General features: G+C 41.8%; 1 protein-coding gene across 2 annotated transcripts in view; it reads left to right on the forward strand.

Annotated features, from left to right (window-relative positions):
- gfpt2 (glutamine-fructose-6-phosphate transaminase 2) overlaps positions 1-17563 on the forward strand; it is a 22871-nt gene extending 5308 nt beyond the window's left edge. The window contains exons 8-20 of one of the 2 annotated variants that reach the window (XM_076273947.1): positions 1280-1356; positions 5858-5975; positions 7613-7776; positions 9444-9539; positions 9852-9949; positions 10045-10165; positions 10444-10601; positions 11016-11130; positions 12089-12216; positions 12580-12747; positions 14678-14839; positions 15251-15338; positions 16416-17563. In XM_076273947.1, the coding sequence (XP_076130062.1) occupies positions 1280-1356; positions 5858-5975; positions 7613-7776; positions 9444-9539; positions 9852-9949; positions 10045-10165; positions 10444-10601; positions 11016-11130; positions 12089-12216; positions 12580-12747; positions 14678-14839; positions 15251-15295 (1450 nt within the window). In that variant the 3' untranslated portion in view covers positions 15296-15338; positions 16416-17563. Of the gene's footprint in view, positions 1-1279; positions 1357-5857; positions 5976-7612; positions 7777-9443; positions 9540-9851; positions 9950-10044; positions 10166-10443; positions 10602-11015; positions 11131-12088; positions 12217-12579; positions 12748-14677; positions 14840-15250 lie in introns of both variants that reach the window. The other variant, XM_076273946.1, reaches the window with a different exon arrangement.
- Positions 17564-18795: the final 1232 nt, after the last annotated feature.

Raw genomic sequence — 18795 nt, forward strand, 5'->3', positions numbered from 1 at the left:
GAGGGGCACTGACGCTGCCATGACGCTTCTGTTCCTAGATACACTGACTGAACTGATTAATTATGTTTGGGAGAAAAGAGATATAAGCACTTACACTGAAAACGGATTGGTTGATTTGGCAAAACAGACCAGGATGCTCTCTGTCTTGGATGCGCTTCAGGCACCATTCCTCTCTCTCTTCCTCTCCGTTGTGTGCGCGTTAAGCTATGCACACGGTCTGGCTTCTTGTTCGCTCTAGGTTCCGGGAGATTTTATGTAATTTGCGGGCGTCAGGAAAACTTCGGGAGACTTGGGATGTCTAGCTAGACAGCACTTTGTCGCCAGCACAGAATGTACAATGTACCTTAATGTTGTCATGTTTAGCTGACACAAACTCAAAGTAATGACTGATGAAATGTGCATCTCTCTCTCTCTCCCTCCATTGTTGTTTACGTTCGCTGCACGTGAATTGTCCTCATGCTGAAAACGTGAGCATATCCTACATGACATTAATCCACAAGACAAGAAGAAAGCAAAGAATATATCTTTTTAAGGAAAATGACAAAAATAGTAACGCACAGTAACTTAGATAAGTAACTTTAATCTGATTACTGGTTTGTAAATAGTAGCGCGTTAGATTACTCGTTACTGAAAAAAGTGGTAAAAATAGACTAACGCGTTACTAAGTAACGCGTTACTGGCATCACTGATGGTGCATATGTGTGTCTTTCATAGATCTTTGAAGCGAATCGTTTTACAAGGAGTTCAAACTCTCAAGTTGCAGTTGGGTCTCAATGGGGCTTTGCTTTACTGCATCCTCCCCATCCCATAGACATCACTCAGATGCCCTGGGCTATTGTGGTTGTAAATATTAAACACACACACACAGGTCATGGTCATACGCACTACAGTTTTTTTTTCCATTTGAAAGAGGATTTTTGAAGTTCAGGTCTTAAAAGATCATTATTAATCTATTGTAAAATGTGGAAGTGTTAAGGAGCTCTTGCACAAGACTGCTGTGTGCGTATTCAATGGAGTCGGGTAAACGGATATGAGCAATCCATTAGGAGAAACCTCCGTCCACTTTCACAAAACATTCCCTGGCACTATACACCGTTGTGTGTGTGTGTAAAAAAACCAAAAACATTTTGGCTAGGAACACACACACACAAGAAGCTCACTCTGTCTCTCTTCCTCTCTCTCTCTCTCTCTTTCTTTTTCTTTTCCCTGTTTTCCCTCGTTCTCTTTCTCTCTCTCTCTCTCCATATCTCTCTGAATTGCTGTATCTGTCCAAACTCAGGCGAGGCAGTCCTCTGCTCATCGGAGTGCGCAGCAAGTATGAGTTGTCCAGGGACCAGATCCCCATCCAGTACAATGGTGAGTCTCTGTCTTAGCAATGTCTGGCCTCAGATCAGCGGTATCACCACTGGGGGATTGATGGGGGAATAGTCTGCTTGGTGTTGTGCAATAGCTCGTACATGAATAAGGCTACGCGCGTCATCGATGACGTGGGGCGATGAGGACATGGTGGGCTATGCAGCTGGGTGGGGTTGGTCTCGGCGAGGTCGGACCCACCGAGGGAGCGAGACAGCTGGGTCCCATTAAGCTGGCCGGTTTGACTAGTTGCAGAAAACATTTGAAAGGGTCCTGTTTGCCAGAGACGTCGTTTTGTCACCCCTGTTTGCGTAAAGCAAGGCAGAGCACCTCAGAGAGGGTGGTGTCAGCTTTCAAAGCTGTGAGTGACAGCACGAGATGAGCTTTTTCCTGTTTTCCATTTACCTGCGGTCACCGAGCGGCATGAGGCTTAGGTGTGTTGGGAAAGTTAGATTCAATTGCACTGCCAAAGGAGAAATTTGCTCTGTATCATTCATGTAGGACAGGCATGGATGAGTGTGGCATTGTCACTCACACAAAATAGTTCCCATATTCCCATTTGTTAGTCAAATTGAATACTGGCTGTCTGATGTCCCTACAAGTATTTTTGTCAGTTATGCTTATTCACTCATATCACATGCATTAGAATATCACTATGAAGAGTAGCCTGATGTAAGTTACTCCTCATTTTATCTGATTATGTTCAGTGTTTTTGGAATGGAATTTAGATGGGGCTATAAGCATGAATAATGGCAATGAATGAGTTTAGAAATTAAAGAGGTCTTGTATGTACCCACAGTCTGGGTATTTAATTGGCTGGAGTGTGTCCAGTTCCATCATATCATGGCATAAATAGCTTGAGTCCGTTAAATCACCAGTCTCAATTGATGGGCTTGCCATAGAGCCAACTCCTCTAACCATAGTGATCTGAAGAAACACATCTGTCAAGCCCAGGACACAGTCAGTTGGAAACATGATGCAGGTTTAAACAATACACCCTATCAGTGGCTTAGCTACACAATCCTTTATTATACGGCTCTTCACAATGCTAGTAGAACGCTCCATTGACTTGAATGGGATTTCCCAACGTTCTACAGTAAAATAAATTCATGTAATTACCTCTGTCAATGGCAGCGTTTTTTTTTGTGCTTCTGATACGTCTGTCATATCACTACGCAAGGACTGGAACTTTATTCAAACGTGAAAGCAGACTGTTGATCAGCTGTGTTATAAAATGTTTGATTCAAGTTCAGCAGCGTGTGTTGTTGCGAACTATTTGGTTATCAGCAAATGCCACGATAAACGGTAACAAATAGGCTAGGCTATGTAGGCTAAAGTCATATCGTGGGGAGTTCATTATTTCGTTTTGGGAAGTAGCCGTATAATAAGCGGGATAATGTATAAAAACGCCGGTCATTATGGGAAAATAAGTCCCTTCAGGGCGAAACAAGACCCCTCCGCTGGTGCGTCGGGGTCCGGTTCGCCCTGTCTGGACTTATTATCAACCGTTTTTTATTCAGGGAGAACAAAACAACAACAATAATCAAAACAACAAAACAAGAACAATAAAAGATACAAAAGGCAAATAATAATAATAATAATAATAACAAAAATCAAATAAAAAAAATAATAAATAGAAAGAAAAGAAGGGGAATGTATAAATAATAATAATGATATAAAAGGTCTAAAATATCAGTCAAAGCAAGAACATTGTGCAACAGCCATATCATCAATCATACCCTTGAATTGGTCTAGTGACACAAACCTATCTAATTTCAATAACTCTTGCAATTTGTTCCATTTATTTGATGCAAAAAATGTAAAAGCTAATTTACCAAATTCAGATTTAATTTGAGGAGTTTGAAGAGATATAAAACCATGTGAGCGTGTATTGTGGCAGATTGATTTTATGTTCAGAAGTGAAGTTAGGTATAAAGGTAACTTTCCCAGTAATGCCTTATAAACAAAAAGGAGGCAGTGCCTTTCTCTCCTATCATAGAGGGAAGACCATCCTACATTTTGGTATAATTTACAGTGATGAGTTTTAAACCCATCTCCAGTTATAAAACGTAGTGAACTGTGATAAACTGCATTAAGTGATTTCAGAGTGGAAGGGGCTGCATGCATATACACAATGTCACCATAGTCTAGGACTGACATTATAGTTGCTTGAATAATGGTCATTCTGCTTTCTAAAGAGAAGCAAGACCTAGTCCTGTAAAGTGCACCTAATTTAATTTTTACCTTTGCACATGTGTTCTATTATGACCGCCGCGCAGCGAAGCGGCGGTCATATAGGTTTAGTCAGATTTTTTTTTTTTTTTTTTTTCCTTTTTCGCATGTCCAAATTTCCGTCAAGGATTCCCGGGACACTGTAAGACCTGGGTACACGAAACTTGGTGGGCATGTAACCCCACATGGATAGCATGGAACCTCCTGTTTTCGTTTTTGATCTGTAGCCCCCCCGCTGGACTGGACCCCCGAAAGGAGGGTAGGGCAGACACAGTTTTCTGTGAATATCTCGAGAACCGTAGGGTTTAGGAGGACCATTTTTTTTGTATGTTGATCTCAAAGGGCCATGTCAACCCATTCCTTAACCACTCATTTCATGTATAACGCCACCTAGTTAAACACAAAAAAGTAAAAATGAGGTGTTGTAATCGCAGGTATCTGTGACCTAACATAGTCAAAACTTCACGAAATTGGAAGTGTAGGATCATTATGACACCCTCTGAATGCACGCCAAGTTTCGTGGAATTCCGTTCATGGGGGGCCACACAATAAATTAATTTATGTTACTATACACCAACTGGCCTGTAGGTGGCCGGAGACAGTTTTCTGTGAATATCTCGAGAACCGTAGGGCCTAGGAGGTCCACCTTTTTTTGTATGTTGGTCTTAAGGGGGCATGTCAACCTATCCCATTACCACTTATTTCATGTATAGCGCCACCTAGTTAAAAATTAAAAAGCAAAACATTAGGTGTTTTCATCACAATATCTCTGGCTGACATGGTCTTTCGTTCATGGGGGGCCTTACAATAAAATAATTTATGTGTACATTTAGTGACCGTACACCAACAAGGATTCCCGGGACACTGAAAGACCGTGGTACACGAAACTTGGTGGGCATGTAACTCCACATGGATAACATGGAACCATCGCTTTTCATTTTGATCTGTAGCCCCCCCGCTGGACTGGACCCCCCGAAAGGAGGGTAGGGCAGACACAGTTTTCTGTGAATATCTTGAGAACCGTAGGGCCTAGGATGACCAATTTTTTGCGTATGTTTGCCTCCAGGGGTCATGTAAACCCATTCCATATGCACACATATGCATGAACAGATACACACGCACACACATACATTCACAGTAATCCTATGTATGACACATACTCACACAGTACACATATATACGCATGCATGCACATGCACACACACAGGCACATAAACAGGGAAACACACACATGCACGCGTACACACCCACCCACACACACATAAACATGTACACGCACACTTGCACACAATTCAAGAATTTCTCAGAATTATGAACAGGCAAGATGGGGGTGGGGTTGTATAAAATGTATATTACATGTGAAATCTATGAACTAATCATGTTTTCGTACTTGTTGTCTAGCAGATACCAGTGAGAATTGAGTATGCATAATGCAATTCAGTGAGACAGTTAGAATCATATATGCCTTTCAGCGTGACTTATTTTTGTGGAAAACATGTGCTGGACTGGGCGGCGGTCATATTTTGTACCGCTCTGCGGTACATCTAGTTTTCCCAATAAAGACCGGCGTTCTATACATTATCCCTTACATATTGTCCTATATATATATATACACCGTGATTAACCAGTGTTTAGGAATTCAAAATGGTTGGCTGTTGAACATCACATGCATTTGTCCACCTCACACATATCTGTATTTGACCACTAACTGACAGATTCATGGCAGAGAAGCTAGTGGACATTTATGTTGCACAGCTTGTCTTGGAAGTGGCAAACATGCCCTTAAGCTCATAAACAGGATAATCATTACTGAAGCACATGCTGTCCTGTTACACAGGCACACACACAGGACTGTTAAATCAACTGTAAAAGGGCCTCATTTTGCCCTCAACACATTTAGAAGTACACCCTCTGATAGAAAAGGTGCTAGTCATCATTTTTCCAAGCCATTAGTGTCAAACAAAGATAAGATGAACAGAATCACAGAGACTTCCCTTATCTTATTGATAAAAGCTGGAGTGTGTTTACTGCGTCCTGTTTACATCCCATAGTCCTCTGTTTGAGTACTGTAGCTATCGGTACGCTCTTGTGATGAAGATGATGTGATGTGATCATGTACATGTTGTTTGTTTTGATTGATCCAACATCATTCAGCAAGCCCTCATGCTCGCCTCTGTCTGGGTTTGCCCTTGTTTTCCTCTCGTTATTGTTGAGTAAGTGTGAAGACATGCGGAGTGTGGGTCACTAAACATCTGCCCTGGTGTCCCTCCAGGTGACTTCATCGGGGGCGTGCAGAAGAAAAACTTCCGCAACCGAGTTGACAGCAGCACGTCGCTGCACTCGGTCTGTGACAGAAAGGCAGTGGAATTCTATTTCGCCTCCGATGCCAGGTAGGACAGGCAGCTTGCACTTCTTTACACTCTTCTCCACAGTGAGCTCTTTTAAAATGTTATTATTCGATTGAAGAAGGTTTGACGTAGATAGCTTATATTATGTATCTAGGTAAGGTAACCCAGAAGTAAAAGGCTTTGGTTGTCTTGGCATCTGTATCTAAGTAACATCTGTAGGCTATGTTACCTGTGTCTAGGTAGTATAAGGCCATAGGTTTTGATGATGTGCCTTGTAATTGTGTAATTGCATGTGTCAATACAGTCCTTTTGAAAAAATATTGAATTTGATTGAAGATATTTGACTTTTGTGTTTTACTGTGGTTTATCTTTGAAAAGTACTTAATAGAGTCGATTTGCCTGCTTAGTATTTAGAGGACTAATTGTATTCTCAGTTGAGCAAAATTGCATGTATTTTGTTAAGTCTTTGAAGCCAACAGTGCTCTCTGCTGGCCATAAATAATTAGCTCAAATGTAAGAAATGTACTAGTCTAATAGTACACTGAATTAGCTTATAACAGTGCTTATATCAGCAAGATTACCATGAAATGAATGTCTCTGAGTTTTTTTTGTTGTTGTTGTTGATTGGAACATGGTACAACTGTTCTACTAAGACGTCAGGCTCATACCTGCCAACATTTAGCTTTTAAAAAACAGGAGATTGTTGTACTTTGGGTGGGGGTGGGGTGGGGTGTCAGTGTTTGCACAGAATCAGTGTTTGCATATTTAACATGTTTCATTCACTCCTTGCAAAACTGCATTTCGGTCGTTGCTTTTACCTTACCGAAAGATATATGCATATGCATGCCAGTTCTGTTTCCACCCTAACTCCAAATCTGCTCTCAGATTATGTTCCGAGGACACAATTTGCCTCCTGTGTATCAACAACACTCAAGAGTTATAATGTGATGTGTTAATCACAACATTTCTTCTCTAACAATTTGACAAACTAGGCTATTCAACTAGCACGTTTTCTTGCGAGACTCAGTGGCTGCGCAGTGTTCACCCACTTCTTTATTTGGGTTTTGGGTTGGCAGGTTTTATTACAAAAGGGTTGAAATTGAAAGTAAGTCATTGTGTACTGTCGGCTATGTGTAGGGTGTATTTCGTACACAATTTGGCAACCTGGGAAATTTCAGACTAACAGAAAAAATGAATGGATCCGTCATTTTCAAATGAAGTTTGATGGTCATGCAAATTCCGGGAGAAATAACAAAACGGGAGGGCGACGCGAGATGACCTTGAAATACGGGAGAAACCCGGGAAAAAACGGGAGTGTTGCACTTGGCAGGTATGGTCAGGCTTAAGGGCTTGATTTTATGAGCTTGGAACATGAAAGGATGCTAATTAGCAGTGCAGAGCAGTGGTTGTAGCATAGTCTGCAGTTGCTGGCATGTGTTTAGCTGATTGCTGGTTGTTATTTGACATTCACAGTCTTCGGCTGCTTTTAGTGTCAATGTTTCCCTTTCATCCCAGAGCCATTTAAAAGGCCTGTAACGTTGCCATGGAGCTGCACTGCTGTGTCACGTTACGGCGCATCATTTCCTGTTTCAGGGCCATAAAGCACACTGGGTTATGTAAGAAACCAAACTGAGCAGTTGACCTGACCCTGTGAGTGTGTGTTTGTGTGTTCCCCTCAGCGCCATCATCGAGCACACTAACAAGGTGGTGTACCTGGAGGACGATGACATAGCGGCAGTGGCGGAGGGCAAGCTGTCTCTGCACCGCGTTAGCCGCAGCGCGGGCGAGGAGTCGGCCAGGGTCATCCAGACCCTGCAGATGGAGCTGCAGCAGATCATGAAAGGTCAGAGCCCACCACAGACTAGAGCGCACCACGCTGGGGCATCCACCACTGACTAGAGCGCACCACGCTGGGGCATCCACCACTGACCAGAGCGCACCACGCTGGGGCATCCGTGGAACACATTTTGACCTGATCTGAGGAAAAACATGAACACGTATGGGTCAGTTTCATATCAGTTCAAACAGCTGTGTGACACCATGGCTTTTTCTTATAACCATGAGCCATCATACAAAAATGCCAGTCTCATTTCAAATCTCATTTTATTCTTGAGATATGAAGAGACTTGCACTTGAAAATTGCAGCCAAAACCAGTATCTCATATATACCACTTTTGAAAAATTCCTCAGTAAGGAACTCTATCCTACTGACCCTATCATTTAAGTGTCATTGAGCAAGACACTGAACCTTGATGTGATGTGCAGGTTGGCATTAGTCTACCCTCTTATTCAAATAATTCCTGACTGTGACGTGAATGTGTAGCCTAATTGTCTTTTTGTACCCTACATGTCTCGCAAGCTTATAGCCTACATTGGACTTAATAGGTAGCCTAATGTTTTAGCAGAAAATATAGATTTATTATTGTTAGGCTGCGACTAGGACATTCTAGCGCTCAAATATTTTTGCAAGGCTACAGCGAGCGCCAAATGCGTCCTTCTCCTCTGTGTTAAAATAAACCATTTCTTTAGTTAATTATAGGATCAGAAGGTAGCCTATTCGTCTTTCACTGTATGGCTTGTATTTCATGCATTTAGCAAAAGTCCCAGACAGCAGCGGAGTGGTAATCGGGATTCGTTATTTGTAAAAGTGTTTTTACTTTGCCCTCCTATATATAGCCTGGACTGCGCGATCGCAGCCCTTTACTTTCACTTCCCGCCGCCCTCATAGTCAGCATAGACGGTAGCCTGATAACGTGGGATGCTGCATAGTACCAAGATTTTAAATGAGTGACCACGATAGTAGTCTTAAGTAGCTTTTTTGCTGGGCCCAGCAAAGGCTGGCAATGTGTAATATTCCGCTGGTCGGTGCACACGCAAGTGTTCAGATTGATTGTCTATCCGTCTTTCACAACAATTTTCTTGGAGCAGATCTTCCACACAACTTCGGTAGCCTGGTCAGTATGTCTCTCTTAGCTGTCCACTTTCATCAGGCCGTATAGCCTATATAATATATTTTTTATTTTTTTATGGAGAACATTATATATGTATTTCTGTACAGACATAGGCTATAGGCTAATTAATTAGTGTTTACCACACGATATCATCGTCCATCACGATGTTTTACTGTACACATCGTCAAATGCCAATTTAGGCGACATCGCCCAACCCTATTAGCATCATATCTGAATCATCCGTAGGGTAGGACCTCCGTTTGACAAACCTCCTCATATACTCCGGAGATTATATCTGAAAGCGCTTTGTAACCCATTTAGACTGATCTGAGGGGAAACCCCTGTGGCAGTGTTATGTCTTCAATTGAAATGTCTCAAAGGGAAGTTAGGAGGGTTCCTTTGTGATGAGCGAAAATTTTTTTTTTTTTTTTTTTTTGTTCTTAAACAAAGATGGAAAAAGGCTTTTGACAAGCTCTGTGGTACAGGTAGACTGTCTTTCCTCTGTGTGGTGAGAGCCTCTGTTGTTGATGTTCAATCAGATGTAAACTTTCTTTCTCAGGGAACTTCAAGGCCTTTATGCAGAAGGAGATTTTTGAGCAGCCTGAGTCGGTGTTCAACACGATGAGAGGAAGGATCTGCTTTGACACAAATACAGGTAATGCACCCTCAGTCAGAACCTTCTTTCCTCAGTTGTTATGATGACTTTTAACCTTTAATCTCTCAGGCAGAGATTTAAAGTCGTGGAGTCGTGGAGCTAACACCAGACCACTTCTCAAATCTCAACTGAAGTTGAGAATGGGTCTGGGGAACCTTTCTTCCACTTCCGAATTTCAAGGGTCGTAACCAGCAGGGAAATTAAACTGAAACTGGCACATTGAACTCTTACAGAAGTACAACGCATCTTTCTTGTACACAAAAGTTTTAAATGCAGTTGCTCACTCTTCCAAATGTGTGTCTGTTTCCACAGTTGTGCTAGGAGGGCTAAAAGATCATCTGAAGGAAATTAGGAGATGCCGGCGCCTGATCATTATCGGCTGTGGAACTAGCTTCCATGCTGGAGTCGCGGTACGCATCAGACTGGAATGCCTCCTTTTGTCTGTATGATATGTCTGTTGAACCTGGTTTAGCATGTCTGTCTTGCGCTCTTTTGCCCTCTGCAGACGCGGCAAATCCTGGAGGAGCTGACTGAGCTGCCCGTCATGGTGGAGCTGGCCAGCGACTTTCTTGACCGCATCACCCCTGTGTTCAGAGACGACGTCTGCTTCTTCATAAGCCAGTCAGGTAGGAGGCAGTTTTTGTGCTTATAAGCTAAAGTTTATGATTGTCTTGTAAAGACACAACCTCCTCATGGGCGGTGGTATAGTATCACTGTTTTGTTTATATTACCTCTTTCAGAATGAAATGTTTCCAGGCAGTTTGGTTCTATTCCATTTCCTAAGTACTATGTAAAGACACAGGATCAATTGATTGACTGAATAAATTCATAGCTTTCAAAACATCATGGTGGTGTTGATGACCGTGTGACCTGCAGTGACCGCCGTGTTGTGTTGGATGTCCAGGTGAGACAGCTGACACCCTGATGGCGCTGCGGTACTGTAAGGACCGTGGCGCTCTCACCGTCGGAGTGACCAACACTGTTGGCAGCTCCATCTGCAGAGAAACCGACTGCGGCGTCCACATCAATGCAGGACCAGAAATCGGAGTGGCCAGCACAAAGGTACAGCAATGACACAAAACCATTGCAGCTGATGACCATGACTGCAGACTGATCTTTTTTCACCTTTAAACACAGTGTTGTTCTCGTCTTATACCTTGCTTATCAAGATCTCTGCTTCACAGGTATTTAAGCAAATCCTATAAGAGAAAGTAGTGATATCAGTTCAAACTGTCAATGCAGGCTTATTTTACCTAACTAGTTACAAATTCACAGTGGTACAGGGATGCAAACAGTTGATTAAAAAAATTCAAATTTCATTCAAATCCGGCGTGGCTCCTATTTTTTCAGCCAGCCACTTAAAATTGTATTGGTACAGCTATGTTAATGTGTGTACAACCGGTGTGTGACAGAGAGTGGTGTGAGAGGGAGTAGTGTATGTGAGTATAATGTGTGAATGTGTTGCTTGCCCCGCAGGCCTACACCAGCCAGTTTGTGGCGCTCATCATGTTCGCCCTGATGATGAGCGAGGACAGGCTGTCTCTGCAGAAGAGGAGACTGGAGATCATCAGCGGCCTGCGCCAGCTTCCAGGTGGGCACCGCCACCGCCACCCCAGGACACCCCGCCACCCTCACCGCACCACCCTCTACCACTTACAGCCTCCACACTTGGACACTTACAATCTCCACACTTGGACACTTACAGCCTCCACACTTGGACACTTACAATCTCCACACTTGCACACTTACAGACTCCACACTTGCACACTTATAGACTCCACACTTGTACACTTATCCTAACACCCCCAATTATCACCACTTTTGTTCGGAAATTCTAAAACAACAATGTTTTTTAACACTTCAAAATAACATTTGCTAAATGAAACTTACATTTTTCAGTAGCCATAGGTGTGTAGATATGAACAAAATCTGGTTTGGTTCTTAACGGAAGCATTTACTGCCTGAAATATCCGATTTAGTTTACCACGCTCAGAGTTATAGTGCTGGCCTGATGGGTCGCCTATTTACGCCGTTTAGACCGAGAATTCTCGTCATGAAATTAAAATTCCACTGGAGCTCCAAGCGGTTGTGTACACGCAGCCTTACAACACTGTTTACAGCTCTTCGAGTCACAGTAAAATTAAATTTTTGGTACATAGCTAATTTAGATACACCTATGGTGTGGGTGCTAGCGTTTCTTTAGGAATCCGCCGTCTTGGTTTGTATAGAAATGGATATTAAGTGACACATACACACAAGACGGCGGAAATACGGGACCGACGGTAATAGGGGGAGTTCCGATATAGACTCCACACTTACACCTCCACACTTACACTTGGACTTGCACACTTACACATCTGCACTTTCACTAGATCAAAACATATTCCTTTTCTCAAGTTCATTTAGATTGTTCACTACAGAGTTTGACTAGTTTCACTACATGTTTGCTAGAAACCATGTGTTCCACATTTTTCAGTAAGGATTTTCATATTTAGCTAAGCTATGTTATTTCTGTGTCTTTAACAGCATCCTGTAATGTCTGTCCACAGCACTGATAAAACAGGTCCTGGCTCTAGATGAGCACATCAAAAGCATAGCAGAGGAGCTGTACCAGCAGAGGTCCTTGCTGGTCATGGGCCGTGGCTACAACTACGCCACCTGCCTAGAGGGGGCGCTGGTGAGTCCTCACTCGGCACAGCGCACACATGCTCCCTGGTTGGGTAGGAGGCGTTCTCTGCCTGTTCTCTGCCTTTCTTACCTTCAGGCCTGACCGATGATTAATATTTCCTCATCATCTCCTGTATGTGCACTCAGCCAATATAAGAGCAGGACTGATAGGTTGTCTGCCACGCAGGGTCAATGTGATTGGAGCCTGCCAGGCAAGCAGAACTGTAATAGATGAGAGACTGACTGAGAGACTGACTCTAACAGACTGATCACTGTTTATTAGTGATACCAGATGTTCTGGTTGGAAAGAGAACCTGCCAGTAAAGTGTTCCATTGTGTGTAAGATGTGCTTTTGCATTGGCCTGACTGACAGAAAATAAAGGAGATCACCTACATGCACTCAGAGGGCATCCTGGCTGGGGAGCTGAAGCATGGACCGTTGGCCCTCATAGACAAAGACATGCCCGTCATCATGGTGGTCATGAGAGACGCCTGCTACACCAAATGCCACAACGCGCTGCAGCAGGTCACGGCCAGACAGGTAAGAGCCTCCCAAAACACACCGGACTTGAACTCACCCTCAGGGGCTCGGAATGGAGGGCGCGCTAGCAAGGAGACTACAAACCCATGGGATTATTTTCCCTCTGAGTGTCAGAGAGTGAGGTTTACAGCTGGCTACCGTCACATATGGGGGCAGCCGTGGCCTACTGGTTAGTGCTTCGGACTTGCAACCGGAGGGTTGCCGGTTCGAACCCCGACCAGTAGGCAGGGCTGAAGTGCTCTTGAGCAAGGCACCTAACCCCTCACTGCTCCCCGAGCGCCGCTGTTGTTGCAGGCAGCTCACTGCGCCGGGATTAGTGTGTGCTTCACCTCACTGTGTGTTCACTGTGTGCTGAATGTGTTTCACTAATTCACAGATTGGGATAAATGCAGAGACCAAATTTCCCTCACGGGATCAAAAGAGTATATATATACTATACTATACTACTATATACATTTAGACATATACACTTGGCCAGAAGTGCACATACCCTCTCACACACACACACTCACATGTACATCTCTGTTTTTAAATTTTAGGTGCTATGTGGCATTTGTTTTTATTGAAAACATCAAAAAATGACCCAGAAACAGAATCTGAAGAAACAGCAGTGTTGACATAACCTTCAAGCTCTGTGTTGTCGAGATGCATGCCATGCATGGTTGCATGGTTGGTTGCCATGCAAACCAACTAGTGCCAGTTTGACGGTTTTGTAATACCATGTTGTACCATGTGTGGCCTCTATGAAATGCAATGCAAGTCAATAGGGGTGGGAAGTTAACAATTAGATTCTAATGCGATTATTAATGCATCTCGATGCAGAAATGTTTTTTTTTAGATATGTGTATATTTCCATACATTATTTTAAATCTGAGTGATCACTTGCTACTTTTGTGATGATCATTAAAGAAAATTAACAGATTAATTTTTTTTTTTTTTTTTAAAGGCTGCTCTTTGTCACATAGATATGACTTTCTATTAACACAAAATCCTCCTGTTATGCGCAATGAGCAAATCCCTGAGAGAGAAAAAACAAAGATTCGGTAACACTTTAGGGTTTTTACATAAGAGTGACATGACACTGTCATAACCCTAACACTAACCCTTGTCATGACAAAAACTGAATGACACTTGACAGAAGCGAGTGACAGAAGCGTTATGTCATAAACATGTTTACGTGACTTGTTTATAATGCTTATGACATGTTCATGACAGTGTCATGTCACTCTTATGTAGAAACCTTCAAGTGAAGTGTAACCTAGAGCACAGCAGCTCAACCGTGCCTGGGTACAGTTTGATAGTATGCAGTGTGAGAACGGGAAAGAACTGTACTCCGGCACGGTACAAGTGAACCGTGCCCAGTGTGAGTACCCCCTTAAACTTGCGACAGACTGCCACCGCCTGTTCGATCATTCTCTGGCTAGCATCAGCAACAGGTCGCTTCGGCTTTTCATCCAACACCAGGTGGAAACTTGAGGTGGTTCCTCAAGTTGGTTGTGTTGCAAAGTATTCAAATTCAATTTGACACACCTTGCAAATTGTGTAGCTCTTGTCCAATTTACATTCAACTTCACGGAAGCCAAAATGCTGCTATACAGTAGCTTTCAAGGAAGCTGGTGCCGGTCGACCAGGCTTGGTGATGCGCTTGAAGTTCATCCATTTTGTCGCAGCTCAAACTGCTTCTCAGCTTCTCTGCATCGATACGTGATTATTCTAGAGAATCAATGCAAGAGTGTTGTGTGGCTGCGTTCAATACGACTCAAAGCCTACAGAATTCCACATAGCTTCTTTTAAAATAGCCTAAATGGTTAGAGTTCTTGCTGACAGATGCCCAATTCTATGATTCTATGAAGACGCTGCCCAATTCTAGGATTCACAATGTATTTATTCTAAGTGTGACCTTATCTCTGTTCTCTGCCTTTGTCCATAGGGACGACCCATCATCATATGCTGCCGTGACGACCCAGAAATCACCAGGTGTGCCTATAAGAACGTGGAGCTGCCCCAGACGGTGGACTGCCTGCAAGGCATCCTCAGCGTCATCCCCCTGCAGCTCCTGTCCTTCCACCTGGCCGTGCTCAGAGGATACGACGTACGTTCACACCCCCACCCCCACCCACCTCCTTCTCACGCTGTTGGTGCAGCATGACTTGACTTCTCGCTTCTCTTTTGTTGCGGTTATCTGCCTTATCTGTCATGTTCCCTGTTCTTATTCTCCTTGTCCGTTATCACCGTTCACCAGAGTTCCTTAACATTATGACATATTACACACATTTTATGTGTGTGTGTGTGTGTGTGTGTGTGTGTGTGTGTGTGTGTGTGTGTGTGTGAGGCGTGCTGCTGTGCACTCTGCCCACCTCACCCAGGCAAATGAATTTTGTGTTGTGCAAGCCGTATGACTGTGTGTGTGTGTGTGTGTGTGCGTGTGCGTGTGTGTGTGTGTGTGTGTGTGTTTCATTCTTTCCTCTGATGTGGTACTAATGATATGGTTTACCTTAATCAGGTGGACTGCCCAAGGAACTTGGCAAAATCTGTGACTGTGGAGTAACTCCTGCCATATTGAAGGGCTCGGACAAACTGGAGGGGGAAAGGTTAAGACACTAAAGTGCAATTATAATTTTGTGTTTACTTTATGTGTGTGAGGGTGGATGGGAGAATGAAAGCATGTGTAAGTCTGTTTACAAATATTGTCACGTTCAGATTTATGTTGTGATGACCAAATTCTGCCGACAACATTCCGGGCAAAGTGAAATGGAATCAGTTAATTTTTTTCTTTCATTTTTCTTTTTTTTCTTTCTTTTTTTTAAAAGAATTAGTTATTTAAATAATTTAAATGATTTGTATAATTTAGTGCCTTTTTCTTTAAGCATTTAATGTGACTTTGTCCTCAACGAAATGAAGGGAATTCTAAACTGTGCCTTAAAGTCTGCCCTTTGCTCTTAACTTGCAAAGATGCAGAAGTCTGATGTGAACTTATATTTTAGCCCTTGTCTGTCTTATATCATGTTATCATGTTTTATTTGATATTGTATATAGAGTAATATATACATGAAAGAATTAATCATTTTATATTGGTTGTTGTGCATGTGAAATGCATCACTTCATTTCCCATTTTAGAGAAATAGGACTAGTGAAAGCAAAGTTTTGTAAGTGCATGAAGTACAGGCTTGGTACTGGTTACATTTTCTTAAAAGAGAGTAGCATTGAACAGTGTGCTTTTGACTTGAACATACTATTTGTCATGGTAGTAATCATAAATGAACCAGACCCCACTGACTTGATTAACATTCCCAGTAGAATTCTGAATAATTGCTATATTCTACTTTACTATTTCCATTCCAGCTTGATGGCTTTTGACCATGTTCAGCACGACCGTATAACTGTCCCTTTTGTGCCAGTCTGCCATAATAACCACCTCAGTGGTGTCAGTATCAGGCAGTTTGTTGACTGCCCTTTTGTATCAGCCACAGGTACAACAAACCGGTTTGAGCTGTGAGATTATGAAATCATATTCAGTAAATACCAATGACCAGGACAGATCAACATGAACTATTGTATGGAATGTTTCTTTTTTCTATTGTTTTTGGGACAGAATGATTGTTGAATGAATGAATGAACGATCACTGTCATGTTAAATTCTTGGTGTGTTTTGTTTGTCTTTTTATCAGAAAAGTACAGAAAAACTACCAGGCTGATTTTCATGAAACTTGGTGACATCACCAAGAAAGAACCAAAAGCAGGTCTGAATGACAGGGCGGGCCTACAAATTATGTCTCACTTTTGTTATCATTGCACTCTCTGAGTGCCGCTTTTAGTTATTATTTGATATCATCGATTGAATGAAGAAAGCTTTAAACTATGCAACCAATTATGATGTGCTTATGTACAAAAGTGTAGCTCTTCATGCAGACCTGTTTTATTTAATGATCAGATAAACTAAATTCAACATGTCATTGAATAGGTTTATCCTCAAGATTGGTTTATATTGAAGATGTAAATGTACCAAAAAATTGGGCTGGAGGTATTAAAGATTCCTATTATACTACCTAGACATATCAGATGATGATGGCCTTTGATCTTATTGAACATAAATTATATAGCATACTTTACAGTTTGTATACCAACCATTCCAGGGCATTGATATATTAATAGCTTCAAGTGCCTTTTTTTCCCCTTCAACATGTGTCATGCCATGTCTATGGGCTTGTGGAGCCAAATGTTACATATATGTCTGGAGACAGCTGTGTTGATATTTAACTCAAATATGTAAGCCCTATCAGATAAACATCTTAACCTTGTTTGAAATGTTGAAACTCTTTAGTCACCTCCTAGAGGTGGGGAGTGTGGTGAGTTTGATCATAGGACTGGGAGTTTGCCATTGTCAGTTACAGATTTCTTCACACACATTCACAGCCCAATAGTTGTGTCCAAAACCGTGATAATGTTACATCTGACTCCACAAGGTAAACTGGTGCAGAATATTCTCTAAACTGGAAGAACTTTTTTTCCCATTTTGTTTGTCTTTTTTTTATACTCTTACTATTTACTGTTATGGACCATCAGTAATGCTTGTGGAACAGTGCAGCACAGTACATCGCAGCACGGTGCTCAGCCATCTGTACCTACTCACTTGGTTTTCCAATAGAGGCCTAATAATCATGGCTGACGATAAGATGGAAATGTTCAGACTTTTGAAAGGATTCACTTCCTCTTCAGACAGAAGTATGATGAATTGCTGTTTACTTTCCAGACTATGCCTACTTCTGTATGTTTATATTGAATGACGGTGGTTTGAATAAAAAAAAATCCATGTTTACACCATGTCCACCACCCACTTTCTTTCATATGCCTACTTTACATACTGCTAAATAGAGCAAGTGAATAGTCAAATTATATTTTCTTTCAGTAAAATGAGTAGCCTATTCTCCCTGTCTAAACATGACCATGAGGATTACTGAAATAGGAACAGATTTTGTGGAAATAATTTTACTCATTGACCCATTGAAAATGTGATATAATGATGATGATAATAATAATAATATAGGTATTTCATCTTGCAAGGATTTCTTATGTCCAGGAGTGACAATATGACAGGCACAATTTAACCACAGCAGATATTATACTCATTTGGAAAAAAATAATTATAACAAGGCATTTTTATATAATTATACCGTTTTACTGATTAATTATTTACTTATTTGCATATTAATCTTCTGAACCTTCTATTCAAACTGGAGAGCTCCACTTTCACTCCCACTTGGATATTATGTGCCAGGTTGCACAAAAACTACAGGTGGCTGATTATTGATGTTTGGCAATGGAAATAGCTCACTGCTCACTGCTGCTATTTTGTCAGGGGGCCTATGTGGTTTCTGTGGGTTTGAAATGTTAATTTTTGGAGAGTGGTTGGATTGTCTTTAGAAGTCATTGAACATTGAGAAAAATGATGTCTCCATTTTTTTTTAACCTGTTTCTACCCTATTTTTTTGAAATTGTATATTTCACTGTAATTAACACCATACATTTCGCCTAAATCACTGGCTATGTTGAATAAAGTTCACAAAACAGTTATTTTCAACAGTATGATTGTATGTCAGTATTATGATTGTATGTCAAACAATTAGAGATAAGATCAATAACCAATCAGTTTCACCAAATACACATACTCCATTGCTGAAAGATAGCAAAAACATAACAGATGAGATCACAGATGAGACCTCGAACAACATTTAATTCATTTACATATACACAACATATTAGACCTCACCGCCACAATTTCCTCATCAAAATCTACAACTAGTCTACTAGACCTTATTCCTACTCACCTTCTTAAGACTGCTCTACCCTTCCTGGATAATGTTTTGCTATGGTATCAGGGCATGTACCGCAGTCGTTTAAGACATCTGTTATTAAGCCCTCCCTCAAAAAAATTTGCCTTGTATCAATACTGGTCCTCCTGGACTTCAGCACTGCCTTTGACACCATAGACCATGACATACTACGACATACTACTTAGGCTTGAAAATTTGATAGGCATCAAAGACTCAG

Source organism: Alosa pseudoharengus, unplaced genomic scaffold (genome assembly GCF_046254945.1).
Source record: "Alosa pseudoharengus isolate Yale_2024_CS ecotype anadromous, Long Island Sound unplaced genomic scaffold, YU_APseudo_1.1 YU_APseudo_1.1_scf_8, whole genome shotgun sequence".
NCBI lineage: Eukaryota > Metazoa > Chordata > Actinopteri > Clupeiformes > Clupeidae > Alosa > Alosa pseudoharengus.